The sequence below is a fragment of the Microtus oregoni genome, unplaced genomic scaffold, assembly GCF_018167655.1.
Source record: "Microtus oregoni isolate MIOR12 unplaced genomic scaffold, Mior012 000016F_ref0000370, whole genome shotgun sequence".
Classification (NCBI taxonomy): domain Eukaryota; kingdom Metazoa; phylum Chordata; class Mammalia; order Rodentia; family Cricetidae; genus Microtus; species Microtus oregoni.
Genome location: NW_024543075.1, coordinates 34,952,312 through 34,972,713, shown reverse-complemented (window position 1 = coordinate 34,972,713; position 20,402 = coordinate 34,952,312). Strand labels below are relative to the sequence as shown.

The window sequence follows — 20,402 nt, the reverse complement described above, 5'->3', positions numbered from 1 at the left end:
TAATTTGGTTTGTTGTGATTTGGCTTGATTGGGATTTTTGTGTCAGCAGAGAGCTTGCGTTAGGAAAAATTCCTAACAGTTAGGAAGTACTCTGCAAGGACAGACTCCATCTTCTCCATGACCTCCTACTGGGTACCCTCTCCCCCATTTCCTATTATCTCAGATTTAGGAAGGAGACAGCACTGTTCTTAACCATTCTTACTGTCAAACAGTTCTTCAATCTGCCACAGTTTTCTAAAAAGAAAATAAAGAGTAAATCAAATTCTATGCTACTGTGTAATAAAGTAGTATCTGACTTTGGCCCATAATTGTACTCCCTTTTTCAATATTTTCAGTTAATTTTTAATAGCAGTACATATTAAAAGTTGATCAAATTAGTAACTTTGACTGTTCCTCCAAGAAGGCATTGTGTAGCCTGCTTGACCTTTCCACCCCTTCCCCACAATGAGGCTCTTGTGTGCAGTCTCATAATTTGGCTTTCTTCCCATTTTGTTCTACAGTTTTCCAAGTTTCTGGCCTGTTGTATTCATTTCTCTTCTGTCTTAGGTATCTCTGTAGAAGTCTTTCAAACTTATAATTTAAATTAGATCTATCTCTGAAGTTAAAAATATGCAAATTCTTATTTTTTTCTCTACAGGTCCACAAAGTACAAGCTCCAAATTGGCAGCTTACACTTACTTTGTTTTTAATTTCATTATTAATAATCAATTAAAAAATCCCTAGCAGTAGATTTTCTTTTGAGATAAGGTCTTGTTCAAATTTAGTTCAGGATGGGCAATAACTACCTACATTTCTTGAGTGCTGTAAATGCAAGCATGAACAACTGTACTGACTGGTTGATTATCAACACAAGCTGGAAGATGTACAGGGAGAGGTATTCTCAATCAAGAAAACGCCTCCAAATGATTTGCCTGTATGCAAGTGTTGTGGGAACTCCTTTAGCCAATAGCCTTTAAGATACTGGCCCACTTTGGGCGTGGTCTCATATACTATAAATGCAGATGAAAAGTGTGCATGGCTCTCTTTGCTGCTAGATTCAGTTCCAGCTCCCAGCATATGTAGGGGATTGCGGATTTCTACCCTTTCTGTAAGTTTATCCCCCAAGAAATAAGCTGTTGTTATACTCCATTAAGGGCTACTATGGAACTCATTGGTATGCTAACAGAATGGTGCCCATGTAGCCTGAGTCCATGACATTGTTAGGCCTTGCCCAGACCCTCAAAGCCTCCTCCAACCCCATGCAGCTGAACTACCCTTCTGTGTAAGGCTTGGCTTGGTTGGCCCACTGCAGTGATTTGGCAATTTCCCGCTGGCCTGTGACCACCTGCATGGCTTGATCTACTAAGTGGTTGAGTTACCATGGCTTCCTGGTACAACTCCTCTGTGGCTTCTCTGGCTTATGTGTCTCACTTCTGCTACCCACACTTAGATCTGGGTATTCAGCTGCTGCCAGACCTGCTCTGATCAGACTGAGCTCTGACCCGGGGAGCGCTAACCCTGCACCTGGAACACAGCCTTGTGTTCCCAATTTGGGTCTGTGACTGCCTGGTCCGAGTTCTGACCAGTAACCTCATGGCTTGCGACTGCCTGCAAGCTTTGGGTTCTTTGACCTTCTGCCCAATTCCAACCTTCTCCATATGTGGGTGTGCTGCTACCCAAGCTTAGATCTGGGTATTCTGCTGCTACCAGACCTGCTCTGATCAGACTGAGCTCTGACCCGGGGAGCCCTAACCCTTGGAATTCTCCTATATTTGTTGTTAAAAAGAAATCTGGAAAATGGAGAATGGTGACAAATCTGTAAACAAAGTAATTCAACCAATGGGCCCTCTACAATCTGGAATTCTCTTGCCTTCCCTATTGCCTAAAGGATGACCTCTTATAGTTTTTGATTTAAAAGATCATTTCTTCACTATACCTTTGCAAGTAAAAGACAGAGAAAAATTTTCCTTCACAGTGCCTATGTATAACAATTTTCAGTCTATTAAAAGATATGAATGGAGGATTCTCCCACAAAGAATGTTAAATATCCCCATTCTGTGGCAATATTTTTAAGTCAGTCATTGGAAATACCACATAAGCAATTCCCCGAATCTATAGTTTACTATTACATGGACAACATTTTGCTATCAGATTCAAATGTAGATACTTTAGAAAGAATGTTTGAAGAACTAAAGAAAGTTTTGCATAGTTGGGGACTACAAATTGCTCCTGAAAAAATACAAAGGAGATTCTACCAATTTTCTAGGTTATTAAATAGGTTTACAGAAAATTAGAACAAAAAGTGAAAATTAGGAGAGATCAATTGCAGACTCTTAGTAACTTCCAATGAAAAATTAAGACATAATCCAAATTAAAAAAAATAAGAGCATTAATTAAAATAAATAAATTAAAGGGGAGGAGGTGGAAAATTTTTTTTGCAACAACTAAAAAAAATAAATTAAAGAAAATTAAAAATTCTGTTAATCACTCACTAGAAAACACAATAATAAGTATTTTGATAATCTGATATAAACTACTCCAGTTTAAATAGCGATCAGAAACTAACCTTCATAAAAAATGGTAGTTCCAAATTAATTATAATTTATAGTTTCTCAGGAGCACTAGGAGAAATCAACAGATCTGTAGAACTTGAAGGAGAAAATGAGGGGAGGTTGTGATAAAAGAGAAGAAAGGTGCTGAATTGCCCTAATCAATGTCCTTGCTAGGGTTACCACTGCTGTGATGAAACACCATGACCAAAGTAACTAGGGGAAGAAAGGGTTTATTTGACTTATACTTCAGCATCACAGTTCATCAACAAAGGAAGTCAGGGCAGGAAATCAAATAGGGCAGAAACTTGGAGGAAGGAGCTGATGCAGAGGCCATGGAGGGGAGCTGCTTACTAGCTTGCTCCCTATGGTTTGCTCAGCCTGCTTTCTTATAGACCCAGGACCACCAGTTCAGGAACGGCACCACCCACAATGGGCTGGGCCCTCCCCCATTAAATCACTAATTAAGAAAGTGCCCTATAGACTTGCCTATAGCTGGAACTTGAGGAGACATTTTCTCAGCTGAGGCCCTCTTCTTTCAGATGATTTTAGCTTGTGTCAAGTTGACATAAAACCAGTCAGTACAAACAAGGAGAAAATAAAAAAGGAAATAAAAGTGAGAACTAAATTTTCAGCTATTATAAATGTCTGGAGTGCCAGAACTATATTTGCTGTAATAAACATAAACTGTGTATAGGTCAAGCCAGATTCAGTGAGTATTGGTGTCTGTTCTCACTCTCAAACCTTCTGCTAACTCATTTTAAAAATATTTGATTTTATAGCAAAAAAATGATGTAAGAAGACCTTTTATCACACTCTCCTCCTGATTTTGGGGGGAGGATATCCTTTGAGATCTGTTATACGGAATGAAATATTTGTAGACTAATTCTTTTCCTATTTTGTAGTCTCTTACCAATTAAAATTAATGACTGATGAAATGTTTATAATACTGTAGAATTTTTCTCTTAGAAACAATCTTAATACTATGTAAGGTTTATTTGAATTTCACCAGAATTGCTTATTGACTATAATTTTACAGTAGGGCAATTATATCCATATTACCCAGGGCAAGGTCAGTACTCAGCAGAAATATAGAAAGTATTTTATGATCTTTTGAGCATTTTGTATGCTTGTTATTAAAAATATAAGAGATTTATAAGTAATATTATATAACAGTTATTGACCTTGTTCAAAGCTTGATCAATTTTCCATTCTGGACATGACCATGAAAATGACTGGGTGAGTGTGGGGCTAAGAGTGATGCCAATTCAACATCTCCAGGCAAAACTCTCAAAAGATTCTCCCAGATGCCCAAGCCAAGGTCCCCAGTTAGTTCCTTGGGCAGCTGAGGATAGGGAACCTGAAATGACCCTATCCTATAGCAATACTGACGAATATCTTACATATCATCATAGGACCTTCATCTGGTGATAGATGGAGATAGAGACAGAGACCCACACTGGAGCACCGGACTGAGCTCCCAAGGTCCCAATGAGGAGCAGGAGGAGGGAGAACATGAGCAAAGAAGTCGGGACCATGAGGGGTGCACCCACCCACTGAGACAGTGGAGCTGATCTATTGGGAGCTCACCAAGGCCAGCTGGACTGTGACTGAAAAAGCATGGGATAAAACTGGACTCTCTGAGCATGGCGAACAATGAGGGCTGATGAGAAGCCAAGGACAATGGCACGGGGTTTTGAACCTACGTAATGTGCTGGCTTTGTGGGAGCCTAGCCAGTTTGGATGTTCACCTTCCTAGAAATGGACGGAGAGGGGAAGACCTAGGACTTACCACAGGGCAGGGAACCCTGACTGCTCTTTGGACTGGAGAGGGAGAGGGAGAGGAGTAGGGGGAGGGGGAGAAGGGTGGGAGGAGGGGGTGGGAGGAGGGGGAGGGAAATGGGAGGCTGGGAGGAGGTGGAAACTTGTTTTTTTTTCTCCTTTTCTCAATAAAAAATAATAATATAAAAAAAGAAGATAAATAAAGAAACCATATAAATGCAAAAAAAAAAAAGATTCTCAGAAGTATGCCTGCACAAACTGTGACATATTTGTAAAACACTATTAAGAATTAAAACCAACACCTGAGCTTTGGAATCACACACAATAGAGTTTAAATCCTTTCATAGGTGGAGAGTCCTTCTGAACTATACACTCTTTGTGTCAAATTAGGAATAATACTTCATTAAATACCAGCTCTCATTCCCATTACCTCCCTCTGAGCCTACTCGCTACATTATTCTATCAGGTAAATAGAATTTTTAGGGGATAACAGTTTTTGACACGAAAACCAGAAAACAGATTTTAGTTTTTTTGCGAGGTGGGGATCTGGGATAGAATTACTGCTCAGTGCTTGCCACTAGCAGTAAGGCCACCTTTTTAAGAGAGCACAGGAAATTGTGTGGCATTCTATGCTTTCATGTTCAGTTTCTGCTTCTCAGGCTGACAGAAGCTTTTCACTAAAGGCCTTACAGCTGGTCCTCGACAGGCTTTCCTATTACACTACTAGTTTACTACTACTAGGCTCTTGTGCCTTGAAAAGAAAATAACATTTGTACAAAAAACATTTATTTTGGTTGTGCATGTTTAAAGGATGTATATTCCTAAGTTAAAATTTAGGAAGAAATTAAAGACCTGCAAAATTATGATAAAATTTGTCTCCAAACTGAGAAATCATGACTTTTGTACCATATACATGTATTTATTAAATGGGGATTAGCTCAATTCTGCATTGAATACAGAATTAGCTGAAATAAAACATAAAGCTTAAGAATTCTGAATATAGATGGTGCATCCTTTTCTACTCCTGGTCTGTCTATCTTGCTATGAGTCCAGGTCTCAAACTGATGAGCCTCCTAACCTCAGCTTTTGGTAGCCACTATAGGTATGTGTTGAAAGAATTCTTATTTCAAAATTAAAAGATGTAAAGATAATGATTCATAGCATGGATGAGACTCAGAACCATTATGCTTGGTGAAGAAGTGAGACACAGAAGAACATATATTGAAAAGCTGGGAAAATGACTCAGTTGATAAAGCTTTTGCTGTACAGGCATAAGGACCTGAGCTGAGATACCTGGAGCTTGCTGGCTAGTTAGTCAAGCCAAATGTGTCATTTCCAGATTCAGTGAGACCCAGTCTCAAAAATAAAATGGAGAGTGACTGACGAAGATACCTGTCATTGTCATTTCATCTCAACATCTGAGTACACACATATGCACATGCACCCATGTGCACACACACATACCTGAACACATATTAAAGTAAATAAATAAAATAAGAACAAAAATAATAATAAAGGAAGGAGGGAGAGCAAACTGCTCAGGATGTAATATATGAGAGAAGAATAAAAAAAGAATGTATATTGTATGATTTTACTCATGTGAAATGCCTCCAAAGGAAGACTCAAGAGAAAGTAGATTCATTGCTGTTTGGGAAGGGACAAGAGGTTTCTTGTTGGGGTGACAGCGCATTGTCCTAACACTAGATGGTAGCTAGCAGGCTGTCCTCTGCCCTGATTATACAGTATATACAGAGCAGCAAGTTCACTGTCTGTTCAAGGAGTTAACTACCAGAGGCTGGGCACTCTGAACTCATTAGGATAACAATCATCATGTGTACAATCACAAGACACAAAATGACAGATAACTTATTTATGCTAATAAAACATTGCCATTTATAAACGTATCAAATTAAATCAGGGCACAGAGACACACTGTGCAGTATCAAAAACAGCAGGAAAGGTCATCGACGGACTCAACCCTTCACCTGACACATGAGAAGAGGGACATCCCCAGTGTACACCAGAGAGGTCTGTGTGCCATGCCAGTTGTAGGTGTATTTCTGCATAATTTTACAGTTCTTTAATTTCCTGCTAAATTTTTTTATTTTGGCTTATACATTCTAAAATAATATACAACTCACAACTAAACAAAACCATTATGGCCTCTGGCTTGGAGATCACAAAGTGATGAGCCCATCTCTGTTCCTATGCTTTTAATAAAAAAAAAAAATGAGAAAAAGGACTGACAAACTGCCAATATGTGCTGTCAATAATGACATTCCTTCTTGTGCTCACTTCGGCAGCATATATACTAAAATTGGAACGATACATAAGATTAGCATGGCCCCTGGGCAAGAATGACACGCAAATTCGTGAAGCGTTCCATATTTTTTGATCCTAGAGAAGCTAAATAAGAAGGTGAACCCAAAGGAAAACATATAGTCATCCGTCTGGATATGGGAAGTAGACAAGATTGCCGGCAAAAACTGGGAACTTGGGGGTGAGGTGGCATGGGGGTAAGGGGAAATGGGGTGAGAAACGTGAGAAGGGGAGGATGGGGGGAGCTTGGGGGAATGGGATGGTTGGGATAAAGGAAGGGTGGATATGGAAGCAGAGAAGTATATCCTAATTAAGGAAGCCATCTTAGGGTTGGCAAGAGACTTGACTCTAGAGGGGCTCGCAGGTGTCCAGGGAGATGTCCCCAGCTAGAACCATGGGCAACTGAGGAGAGGGAACCTGAAATGACCCTATCCTATAGCCATAATGATGAATGTCTTGCATATCACCTTAGAACCTTCATCTGGCAATGGATCGAGATAGAGACAGAGAACCACGTTGGAGCACCGAACTGAGCTCCCAAGGTCCAAATGAGGAGCAGAAGGAGGGAGAACATGAGCAAGGAAGTCAGGACCACGAGGGGTGCACCCACACACTGTGACAGTGGAGCTGATCTATTGGGAGCTCACCAAGGCCAGCTGGACTGGGACTGAATAAGCATGGGATGAAACCGGACTCTCTGAGCATGGCGAACAATGAGGGCTGATGAGAAGCCAAGGACAATGGCACTGGGTTTTGATCCTACTGCATGAACTGGCTTTGTGGGAGCCTAGCCTGTTTGGATGCTCACCTTCCTGGACCTGGATAGAAGGGGGAGGACCTTGGACTTCCCACAGGGCAGGGAATCCGGAGTGCTCTTCAGACTCAAGAGGGAGGGGGAATGGAGTAGGGGGAGGGGAGTAGGGGGAGGGGAGAGGAGTGGGAGAAGGGGGAGGGAAATGGGAAACAGGGAGGAGGCAGAATTTTTTTTTCAACAAAAACAAATAAATAAAAAATGACATTCTTCCTTAAGAAAGCAACTGGAGAATAGCAAGAAACTGGGAAAAAAAAGAGAGATTTTATACTTTTTTTAAATAACATTTGAACTTTATTTAAATTATTTTTTACATTTACTTATTTGGTTGGTGTGTATGCATGTGTTCTGTACATGTGTGTAAGGGTGCATGTATGGAGGTCAAATGACAATCACAGGAGCTGGCTCTGTCTTTTTATCATGTAGGTGGACTCAGGTCATTAGACTTGGTGGCAACTGCCTTTATAATTTCACAAGCCCCCCCCCCCATTTCAATGTTCTAAACAGGTATATATGCTACATTTATTTGAGAAAATGCCAATGGTTTGGTTGCGTTATGGATGAGACTAATTTTTTTTTAAAAATCACTGTTATATTAGCCAGACTATCAAATTAAGTTTCTTTCTTTCTTTTTTTTTTTTTTGGTTTTTCGAGACAGGGTTTCTCTGTGGCTTTGGAGCCTGTCATGGAACTAGCTCTGTAGACCAGGCTGGTCTCGAACTCACAGAGATCCGCCTGCCTCTGCCTCCCAAGTGCTGGGATTAAAGGCGTGCGCCACCATCGTCCGGCTCAAATTAAGTTTCTTAAGGCCATCTAACATACTATCAATGGCACAGCTTCATACATTGCCTAGTATAGTAATTTTATATGTTAAGATGGCTTGATAAAGTTTTTTTAGGAGTAAATTTTTAAAAAATGATTACTTTCTTTCTATTTTATGTGCATTGGTATTCTGCCTGCATGCATGTCTGTGTAAGGGTGTCAGATCCCCAAGAACTGAAGTTACAGACAGTTGTGAGCCACCATGTGGGTGCTGGAAATTGAGCCTAAGTCCTAAGGAAGAATACCCAGTAGTCTTAACTGCTGAGCCATCTCTCTGGCCCCCAATAAAGTTTTATTACATCAAGTAAAAAAAAAAAAAGAAAACTTATACAACTATTTTAAAATAAGAATTAACTAACTACTTTTTGATTGAAATTAGTGTGCCACAAGATGAAATCCATAACTAGCCACATTACAGTACTGAAACCCTGTGGACGGACAAGTCAAAGGCTATGGGGAGAATCTGCTACCATAATTCTACTAAACGGACACAGTACTAAACAGACTCCTAATGACTTATTATTGTACTCATAAATCAATGTATCTCTCAATCTTCATCTGAGAAGCTTCTTGCAGGAGATGGGTCGTTACTAGTCAAGGTGCAGAAAATATGAGACTGCATATATACAGCACCACCCCAAGACTCAGGAATCATTGTGGCAAAGGGGGCAAAAAGAATCAGAGAGCCAGAGGCACTGGATGACTACAAGAAAAGCAGTGCTTTTTGGACACAGCAGGGCTGTTGAACTCACAGCAGTTGTGAGAGCTGTACAAGACCTGTGCAAGGCCAAACCAGTCCAAATCCCAGCATGAAAATAAAGTTGGGCACAAAACCCTATCCCTAGTCATGAAGTAATTGACAATTGATAACTGCTGGAAGAGGGAGAGACAATTTCTCTTAAGAATGTAGCCCCTGGTAAGGAGACCATGCTCCAGTAAAAGACCACACATCCAAGGACATTTGGGCAGTAGAAATTTTGTTTTGCTTTTTAGAAGGTCAAAAAGTTAGGTGGGTCCAGGAAGAATTGTGGGGTGAATATGAACATACATGCTGTATAAAAATTTCAAAGAACTTATAAAAGTTAAATTAAAAAAATATAAATCAGTTGAGTCTACTCCATAAGGCAGTGGTGAGCAAATCCCAAGAGTTTACACTGGCTGTGAAATATGCTGGCTCACTTCAATTTGTGGCCAGGATAAAGCAATTTACATCTACTTCCTGCATTAAAAATGTTATGCACTAGAAATAATTCCCCAAAGATGCATATTGAGAAAATATCCAACAATCTGTGTGATTCACCTTCCTTGACCACTCTGCACTCTTCCTCCTAAAACCATCTCTTAGCCCTGCTTTGGGACCCTGGAAATAAATCTTCTAAATATCTTTCCTTTGCCAATGGGAATATTAAGGATTATTAATAAAGATGCTAAGGGACACTGCAGTAGGAGCGGCTTCTTTCTCTGCTTCTGGATGTGGAATATTCCTTTACACTGTGTGAATATATGTTGCTGTGACTGGTTTAATAAAGAAGCTGACTGGCCAATTGCTGGACAGGATAAAGGTAGGGGGAGAATCAAACAGAGAATGCTGGGAAGAAGGGCAGAGTGAGAGAAATCACAAGCAGATACAGAGAGAAGCAAGATGAGCATGCCCTAATGAGAAAAGGTACCAAGCCATGTGGCAAAGCATAGAAGAAATATGGGTTAATTTAAATTTAAGAGTTAACAAACCTGAGCTATTGACTGAGCATTTATAATTAATATTAAGCCTCTGTATGGTTATTTGTTGAGCAATCTGCAGGACAGAAACTTCTACCTACATCTGGAGACTGTTTTTTTTTTTTTTGCTCCTACCTGTGAAAAGTTCAGTATCCATGAAGTTTCAGTAGTGAAACTTCACTGGACCTTGGAAGCCCAGTGCCATTCTAGTAGACAGAAATCCAAGTAAGTCTTACCAGCACAGCAGCAGGTAGTTTCCAGTTACCTACTTGCTGGGTGCATCTATGCTGCATTGGCCATAGCAACACCTTCTTAGCAAGACTGAGGAAAGGCCCTCCTCCAAGTCTACTTCTTTCTTGGGCATTCAGACTTAGCTCTATAAATAGTAGCTGCTCCTTGTATTCCATTCTTGCATATTTTAGAATTCTCTTTATTTTAGTAGTTAATTATCAATTGTTCCTTGCATTTAAACTTCTTTGAGTTAGGTATTGTGATGTATACTTTTAATCCCAGCACATGGTAAGTAGACGTAGGCAGATCTCATGAGTTTGAGGAGAGTTTGGTCTTCCAGGTCAGACAAGGTTACATAGACCTTGCCTTAACTACCCCCCTAAAACCAAAACCCAACAAACAATTTTCCCTTTTCAAATGACTGATAAATAAGCTTCTGGTTCCTACTGGAACTTTGATAATTGACCCTAAAGTAAAAGCAAATATATATATATATATATATATATATATTTACTATATATATATATTTGAGTTACATATATATATATATATATCTCAAAGCATAAGTTTTTATTATTAAGTCTGACAATGCGAAGAAAACAGCATTAGCTGAACGTGTTAGCTTGCTGCCTCCTGAAGCAGATGGCTCAAAAGTAAGTCAGATGTTCCCACCGTTTGCTTCTTACTGCTTTTTATAAAGATGCACTAAATGTATTATCCAGCATGTGAAGTTTGTTTTGTTTTTTTAACTCTTTTTTAATTTATTTTTTTAAAAAGAAAAACTATCTTTTTTCATTATATATACCAATTCAAGTTCCCACTCCCTTCCCTCCTCCCATTCCCTCCACACACCCTCCCACCCCACCCCCCACCCCACCCCCATCCAATCCTCTGAGAGGTTAAGGCACATTGCTTTGGGGAAGGTCCAAGGCCCTCCCTACTATATCTAGGCTGAGCAAGACATCCACCAAAGCAAATAGGTTCCCAAAAAGCCAGTACATGCGGTAGGGATAAATCATGGTGCCACTGCCAGTGGCCCCTCAGTCTGCCCCAGCAATGTAACTGTCATCCACATTCAGAGGGACTAGTTTGGTCCTATGCTTGTTTCTTCCCAGTCCAGCTGGAGCTGGTAAGCTCCCATTAGCTCAGGTAGACTGTTTCTTTCAGTGAACCCATCATGGTCTTGACCTCTAGCTCATATTATCATTCGTCCCACTCTTCAACTGGACTTTGAGCTCAGTCCAGAGCTCCACTGTGGGTCTCTGCTTCTGTCTTCATCAGTTGCTGGATGAAGGTTCTATGGTGATATTTAAGATATTCATCAGTCTGACTATAGGGCAAGTCAAGATTGGGTCCCTTCTCTATTGCTTACGATCTTAGCTGGGGTCATCCTTGTGGATTCTTGGGAATTTCTCTAGAGCCAGTTTTTTTTTTTTTTAATAAGAGAAAGACAATAAAGAGAACTTGCTAGATTGGTTTGTTCTAAGAGCTAGGAACTCTTAGATGGTTCAGTGGTTCAGTGGGTAAAGATGCTTGCCCCCCAAGCCTTATGACCTGAGGTCAACCCTCAGAACTGACATGGTGGAAGGACAGAGAATCAACCCTTGCAAGCTGTCTTCTGCATACCGTGGTATGAGTTTACTTGCTCACTTATCTGCCCCCACACATACATGAGCAGGCAAAATAATATTATAAAAAAATCAGGGCTAATATTTTATGTGATGGCATGAACAGTAGAGCTATACTGAAGTAAAGAATTAAAAAAAATCACTTTGGCTGTGAGTTCAAGGCCAGCCTGGTCTACAAGAGTTAGTTCCAGAACAGGCTCCAAAGCTACAAAGAAACCCTCCCAACCTCTTCAAACATTCACTTTGGACAGTCCAGAAAATTGACTATAAATTCTATGTTGTCTCCATGGATGTCATTCATTCATTAAGTGTATGTTAATAATGTCCTGGTCTCATAAGACTTACTTTTGTGGCAGGGTGAACTTACCCATAAGTCCTTAGTATAATAAGGGGACAGACTCACAAAATGCCATGAGAAATCAAATAAAACACAGATATGTAAATCATAACAAGTTTATGTATGTACCAAGCAAACTTACCCTATAGAAAGCACTGGTCAGAGGGAGTAGTGCTGCAGCAATGTTATATTCCTCTAAACTTGAACAATCCTTAAAGAAAACAAGGGCAAATGAATATTAGAATCTTTATCAGAATCAAAAGTGTAAGACATAGCAGGTTTGGGCTTTATTGTCACTGTCCTGTGAAACTTTTCATTTTATTCCAGGTTGTTACTAAGGCATAGCTGGGTAAGTCCAGGAAAAAATATTGTTCCTGAAGCACATTAATTTAGAAACAAAGTATAAACACATTGGGAAGGATATGGCTTTTATGTTTTACTGATGAGCAGCTATTTTACTTTTAGAATCTGTGTTAAAATGTGTTTTAATAAATCAGAAAACTTTAGAGGGAATTTTCAGTATACCCAATATATTTCACTGAGTCAAAGATATTTTTTCCCACATGCTTTACTACCTTTCACATTGGTGAGCACTTTACAATTGATTAGAGGTACCATTTTCTTTCTCAGTGTTATATCAAAAGCTGAAGCTCACTGCATTGTTAGGGATCAGAATCAAAAACTCTTACTAGAAACATAAAATGTACAGCTGCTGAGGAAAAGTAAAAAAAGTAAAACAACTACTATATTGGATTTGAAAACAGAGGACACATATAAAATATTTGTATGTATGCATCTGTAATTACTATATGTTCTATCTTATCTACATCTTGATAGGATCCCAAAAGACCAAGACAAGAATTGAGAACTGGGATTGGAAAGATAGTTCAGTGGTTAATAGACCTGGATTTGCTTCCCAGCACCCATATGCTATCTGTAATTCTGGTTCCAGGGAATTCAATGCCCTCTTCTGACCTCCAGGGCCACTTCATGGAAAGGAAATTATCAGCAGAATAACAGATGGTCCATAGGACAGCAGAGAACTTTTTCAGTTCTATTTTAGACAGAAGGTTTATATCTAGATTGTATATATCTGAACTGTAAAAATAAAAACACCCAAATCAAACTCTCAATCCATAAACAGAGCAAGGATCAGAACAGTTTACAAAAGAAGAAACATGGAAGGCTAAAAAATACATTTTGGAGCTAGAGAAATGGCTTAGCGCTTAAGAGCATTGACTGCTTTTCCAGAGGTTCTGAGTTCAATTCCCAGCACACACATGAGGCTTACCAATTGCCTATAATTGTAGTCCCATGGGATCAAATACCCTCTTCATCAGATAAAACACATAAATAAATCTTTAAAAACACTCAACAATCCTAAAATGAAGTATTTTTAAAAAGCATTCAACATCCATAGACAGCAGGGAAATACAAATGGTAACTTTGAGATTCTATTTCATCCCAGTTAGAATGGCTATCACCAACTTAATAACAAAAGTTGGAAAGAATGTGGGCAAAGAGGAACCATTATTCACTGTTTGTTGGAAGGTAAACTAGTACAACCACAAGGAAGTCAGTGTAATTTTCTTAAAACAAAACAACAACAAAAAAATTGAACTACCATTAATACCTAGTATACTTAACAACCCCTAGGCTTTTACTCAAAGTATTCCGTACCTTACCACAGATACTTGCAAAACCTGTGTTTATTGCTACTCTATTCTCAACTGTAAGGAAAAGAAATAGCTTAAAATGTTCATGACTGATGAACAGGTAATGTAAGCATTTTATTTGGTCATGAAGAAAAATGAAATTGTGAAAATTCCAAGATAACAGATGGAACTGAAAAATATTAACTGAGGTAGCACAGACTCAGAAAAACAAATACCACATGTTCTCTTTATATATATATATATATATATATATATACACACATATGTATATAGAAAATACATACACATACATATATATCATGAAATAAAAAAGACAAGAGGGCTGCCATGTTCTTTTATGCTCTCTGTGAAGATCTGGGTTGGACTCTGGATATTGGTTGTATAGATATTAAATTGGAAAGAAAGATCTGTGGCTTTAGGTTAAAGTTTTAGCTCTAAAGGAGGTAATTATTGGAACTATTTTAGTAATGTCTCTCCTTTAGGCACACACATATTGGGAGACAGGAGGGGAGGAGAAGAGAAACAATCAATGAGAATAATAAAATCAACTGAATTTCAGTGCTTGCCTTGTACTCATAAGGCCTTGAATCGTAGCACCCACCCAACACAAACAGGAAGATGACTCTGAAGCTAAGTCATTATGTTGGAGCCATGTAGATTTTTATTTTAAAATATAGTTAGGCCACAGAGAAAAACCCTATACTTTTTCCTACATGGTATCATTAATGGCCTCCATCATTCCCATAAATCTTATAAAATAACAGCAAAAACTGTTTATCTTTTCCCTCTTGACTATTCTTTATAACCCTTAGGATACTGCTGTGCTCAAGAATGTCATCTATGTCCCAGCACATCTGAATTTCTTTAACAGAAATGCCTTGCATGTTTCTGAAGACTGTCATGAGGCCCAAGGCAATAAAGTTCAACAGACTTGAGCTGTAATCTTCTCCCAAGGAAATGGTTGGGATGCCAAGATGCTTTTTGACTTTGATTTCACAGCAGGGCTTCATTTGTAATGATGCTGTCCAAACTTTAAATGACAACAGCTGTGATATGAAGCTCTACATACTCATTTATAAAAATTTCCCACAAACTAAAAAATTAGAGAATGGGGGCATTTCAATCTATGACCAATTAGCAGGGACTCAGCAGTCATAAAACATTTAGATTAGAAAGAGCTATTTATTATTTTACAAAATGTTTACACATTGTAGTGAATGTCTAAAAACTGTGTGCCAGTCAAACTCTGATTGCAAAATATAAATATGAAATTCTTTGCAAATCACGTTAGAGACATTAATTAGGTTGAAAGATGGAAAAAATTCTAAAACAATAAGACTACAGCTATTGACATAGCAACTGCATTCCAGAATAGTGCAGTTATCTATTGGGGAATCAGTTTATAAATACACATTCTGGAGTCTCCTGTGCTTTGGCTACAGTATTGTAGTTATAAACATACCAGGCAACTTACAAACTTGCAAGGACTAGAATTCTTATACATGCCATATTCTCAACTTTGCTATGTAATTTACCTTTAATTTTCCTGCTATAGTTGGAGAATAAACCCTGCAATCTTAATTCCCATTTATCCTTAAATACTTAATATTTCTAACCTGCATACCTTTGAACTGTTTTAGCCAACATTCCTGTTTCACGAAACTTTGGATTTCTCAGAATTATTAGATTCAAACATTTTTAAAAAATGAGAGTCAAAGGTACTGTATATTAACGGAACTAACTACAGAACTGAGCCTAGGTAGCTCCAGAAAAATAAAAAAATTAAGATAGCTATTAATTGTTCAAAGTATTGAAAACATCTGCATCCTCAACACAGGAACTAAAAACAAAAATACCTCTTTATAGTGTAACAGTCTCCTGTTGAGAAATCTTAGTTCTAATTATTATGGAACAATAACCAGACTCTACTGCCAGGCCTTTAAATTTGCCATGGTAGAATCATGAGGTGATGTGGACCATGTCAACAACAATGTGACCACTGTAGCTTCCCTGCTATGAGCTGTATTCTATGGAGTCATTTTTATTCCCATCTATTGCACACTATATTCACTCCTAATATAATAACAGCCCTAGGAAAGGAATTCATTTTTTGCCTTGTCATTTCATCTTTCACCCTCGACCCTGTAGCACTTCTACATACCTATTCATTCTTACAGCCCTTAAAGTACAATGCTAAGAAAAAAAGCCAGAAAAATTCATTTTACTATAGTTTCAGCATTACACACATACTAATTTAAATGGTGTATGTGTGTATCATGTGTACTATGATGGGGACGTGAGGTAAGGACAACTTTGTGGAGTTGTTTCTCACCTATGTTTATGTGGCATCCAAAAATAGCACCCAGGTCTACAGGCTTGAGTGGCTGGCAGCTTTATATTCTGAGCCATCTCAGTGAATATAATATATATATTTATTTATATAATATATAAATATATAAATTATATGTGTTTTATATAAAAATATAATATATAAATATATAAATTCATTATATAAATATAATAAATTTAGCACTTCATTATATTTAGTGCTAAATAAACTTATAAAACCATATCACAGATTTAAATGCTACATATACTTATGTGTACTCTGATACTCATTAGAGACCAAAGATAAGTGCTAGGCTTGACAAAATATCAGGTCTTAAGTTCTTTCAGTGAATGGGTCAAGTCTGTTTTGATTTTAGTTACCTGGAAAATAGAACACTACACCTAGCAAAGGGCCATAATAGCTAATATCTAGTGAGTGTAACTAGGTATCACATATAGTCTATTTCTAAACTAACTTCATTAAATATGATATTTCTTTTGACATATGCTGTAATTATGCCCACTTTGTTGATGAGGAATGGAACCTCTAAAGAGTAAATTACTTGCTGAGATTTACACAGCTACAAATGGAATAAATAAGACTTGAATGTAAGTGGTCTTATTTCAGTAATTTCTGTTTTAAATTTGTACTTTTGTAGTCTCTTGTTTCTCAAATGCAATCAGTTATTGAAATGAATATAGAAATGGCATCTGAGAACACATACAATCCAGGTAGAAGAAACATTCCAGTAAATTACAAATCTGATCGAGAGTTTGAAATTACATCAAACCTATGAAACAGTAATTGAAAATTAAAACTTAATTAAAATGCAAATGAACTGTTAGAAGCTAGGGTTTGGATGGAACCTCCAGCTCACTTTAAGTTGATCCAGAAAGTCCTCTCCCCTTCCCTCCCCCTCTCCAAGAATCTCAAACTAAGGTGCCAAAAAGCTCAGTTCTGAATTCTTAGTGTGGGACAATGGTTTGCAGCCTGTCAATTGTATTGTAATAAAACTGATTGGTCAGCAGACAGGCAGGCAGTATAGGTGGGACAACCAGACAGGAAGTAGAAGTGGGAAATGAGAACAGGAGAGATCTGGCCACAGAGCAAGCAAGATGTAACTGCCTCACCAAAAAAGGTACCATAGAAAAGAATAATGGGCTAATATAAGCTATAAGAGTTAATAAGAAGCCTGAGCTAATGGACCAATCAGTTTACAGTTAATATAGACCATTGTGTGATTTCTTTGAGACTTAATGACTGTGGGAACCAGGCAGGACAGAAAACTCAGTCAACAATTCCTCCCCTGAAGTTGCCAGCAGCCCAAGTCCCCACCTAAAGTACTCAGTTTTTGACCATACTTGGGCACAAAACCAGCTTGTGGTGGACATCTTGTTATGATCCGCTGATGTGGGTACCCTATACCCTTAACAGACAAGCCACGCCCACTCCCCCTTCCACCAGATCTTCTGCTTCCTCCAGCATGCAGGCTCGCGCTCTCTCTCTCTCTCTCTCAGACTCTCTCTCTCTCTCCATCCCTCTTCTTTAGAGGTGGCTGTTGCTCTCTCTCCACTCCCCTTCTCCTTTCCTAACCCAGTAAACAAACTCTATACCCAAACTCTGTCTGCATAGTATAACTGTCTGTCACCCACCACAGTCTCCCTTCTGCCTGGGATTCGCCAAGGCATCAGGTGGTGGGACTGGATGCACCTCATGCTCTGGCCTACCATTCTCCTACCCACCCACTGCCTTACTCGGGACATCTGTCACTTTAGAGAATAACACTAGTATGTCACTCCTCCAGGCTCTCTCCATGTTTGGACACATGGGGACCCAGGTAAGGTTCCCTTCTCCAAGTCAGCTTTCACTGACATTCAACTATGGTTGCTGCCCATAGCTAAAAAATGTAATCAGACCATCTGGGGTGGTCCTCCTGCCTTTCAAGCCTTTTGGCTCCCCTAGCACAGCACTCACTGAGTGGTGTGTTCGTTTCGGGGCCTGGGATCCCTCAGATTTTTTTGTTCTTGTTTTATTGTTTTTTTATTCTGTCCTTTGAACAGCTCTGTAAGTATTCCCCGCTGACAGACTGCCAAGGGTGGCCTCTAGCCTCTGACTCTTGAGCCCATGGACTGGAAGTCAGCCAGGCTCAATTACCAACCTCCACCTGCAAAGGGGAGACGTCCCCCTGCAGGCTTTGAGGTTTGCACTGTTTTTGTTGTTTTCACATTTTCAGTTATGGGAAATAAATCCTCAAAAATTATCAGATACCACCAAAGAGGACTGCCAGTGTCCTGCTGCTGGCATTTCACACCTATCTGCTTTTCTTTTTGCTGGGCAGCCCCTTCCCCAACAATCTGTAAATGTTATTTTTCTCTCTTGCTTCTATTTCTTCTGTTCTATCCCTGCCACCACTACCACTGGCCCGCAGAAACCAACAAGATTAGTTGGATCTGTGAGGCAGCTGTTTCCAGTTTCAGCCTTTGCTCCCTGCCACAGTGGCTAGGCGACATGGAGGCTCACTGTGGTAAGTAATTTTCCTCTCTACTTCATGTATAAAAAAATGTGTAAATGGTGTGGCCAAATGGATGTAATTCTGTTTTAAATGTATGATCTAATCTACATTGACTCTCTTGTTATTTATTTAAAACTCCCACAGCTCAAAAAAGTGTGGTTTCTACCTACAACACATGACTGCTGCCATTTTGACTAAGGTCAGGTGACCTCACTGCCATCTTAACTGAGGTTAGGTGACTTTGCCGCCATCTTAACTGAGGGCCAGGTCAGGTAACTACTAAGTACTGTCATCTTTACTGAGGTATTCCCTGCCTAGTCCCAATTTACTCAGCTTTTGTCTCTAAATTCTTTTACTGTTTCTGTTACATGTGTGTTTTACACAGTGACATGCCTTTGGTAGGGCCCACCAAAAGCATCGTCTTCACCCAACTCCTGTTTAATGTGTGTGTGTGTGTGTGTGTGTGTGTGTGTGTGTGAGTGTATGTGTGCATACATGTGATAAGTTAGCTTTAACGCTGTGCATAAAACTTAAATTCAATTGGGTGTAAATGCATGTATGTTTACTGTTAAACATTATAATTATCTGTCCATTATGTCTCATTCCAGACTAAGAAAGCAGTAAGTCTTATGTTTTAAATTGGTATGTATTCTCAAACTTCTTACAAAAATACAGTACATTTAATCCAACCCTGCTTTAAAATATATTAAGCTGTTCTCTACTATTGTCAGTTCTAATGTTAAGCTTCTATTGCAAACAGTTTTCTTTGGGCCCACCATGGTCTCCCACCTACCTGCTGCCTTGCTTGGGACACCTGCCACTTTAGAGAATAATACTTGTCATTACCCACCCCCCTACAGGGTACATAAATGCCCTGCTTTCATTACGTGCATGGCTTCTCCTCCCTCAATCTCTGTGGGCTGAAGAACTCACTGGGGAGTTGCTTTGCTCAACCATAATTGCTCTTTCACTTTATTAATTTGGCTTGATCTAGCTTACTACATTGACAGAGAAACCTATTATCAGGATATAGAAAACCTATTATCTATGTCTATTTTCTTATGCCAGTCTTTTATCTCTATATGGAGGAATTAAAAATTAGAAATATAGATAATGAAATCAAACTTCTAAAACATACTTAGGAAAAATCTAGAAACAGTGAAAAGAGAAAATAGGTGGGAGGACGTAAAGGGGGCAAAATCAGTGATGAGATACAATGAACTCAGTGGGTGTTATGCAGAGGAAATGAAAAAACTCACACTAAAATGTGTCTTGATGAAATTTCATTATACCAAGGATAAAATACTAAATCTGTTATAGAAATTGGTTAAAAAAGTTTACTATCTACAACTCACAAGAATCAAGTTTTAAAAAAGTTAAAAAATGTTGGATAGAAAAATCAAAGTTGTAGAGTTCTGAGGAAAATTCTATTAAATTTATATTTTGAAACAACATACTGTGATATTATTTGTTTCTTTATTTGTTTTGGTTAAATAATTGTCTTTTAGTGCATGTAGAGACCCATGCAACCATACCCACTATCAGAGATAAACACAGGATAATACTATCAGAGATAGACACAGGATAATTCCTTCAGCCCCCAAATCTTCTGCTGCTGTCTCATCATAGTCTTCTTTTGGGTCTACCACTACTCCTAGGCACCTAACAGCTCCATTCTGTTTGTTGAAGAGGTTGTCTAAATGGAGTT

General features: G+C 38.8%; 1 protein-coding gene and 1 non-coding gene across 4 annotated transcripts in view; one reads left to right on the top strand and one right to left on the bottom strand.

Moving 5' to 3' along the window:
* Sbf2 (SET binding factor 2) overlaps positions 1-20,402 on the bottom strand; it is a 411,329-nt gene that overhangs the window by 108,837 nt on the left and 282,090 nt on the right. For all 3 annotated transcript variants that reach the window (XM_041666238.1, XM_041666239.1, XM_041666240.1), the window contains exon 17: positions 12,320-12,388. In XM_041666238.1, coding sequence (XP_041522172.1) covers positions 12,320-12,388 — 69 coding nt within the window. The remainder of the gene's footprint in view (positions 1-12,319; positions 12,389-20,402) is intronic.
* Positions 6,598-6,702, top strand: LOC121458164. The gene has a single exon (XR_005975808.1). It is a non-coding gene; the product is annotated as a U6 spliceosomal RNA (small nuclear RNA).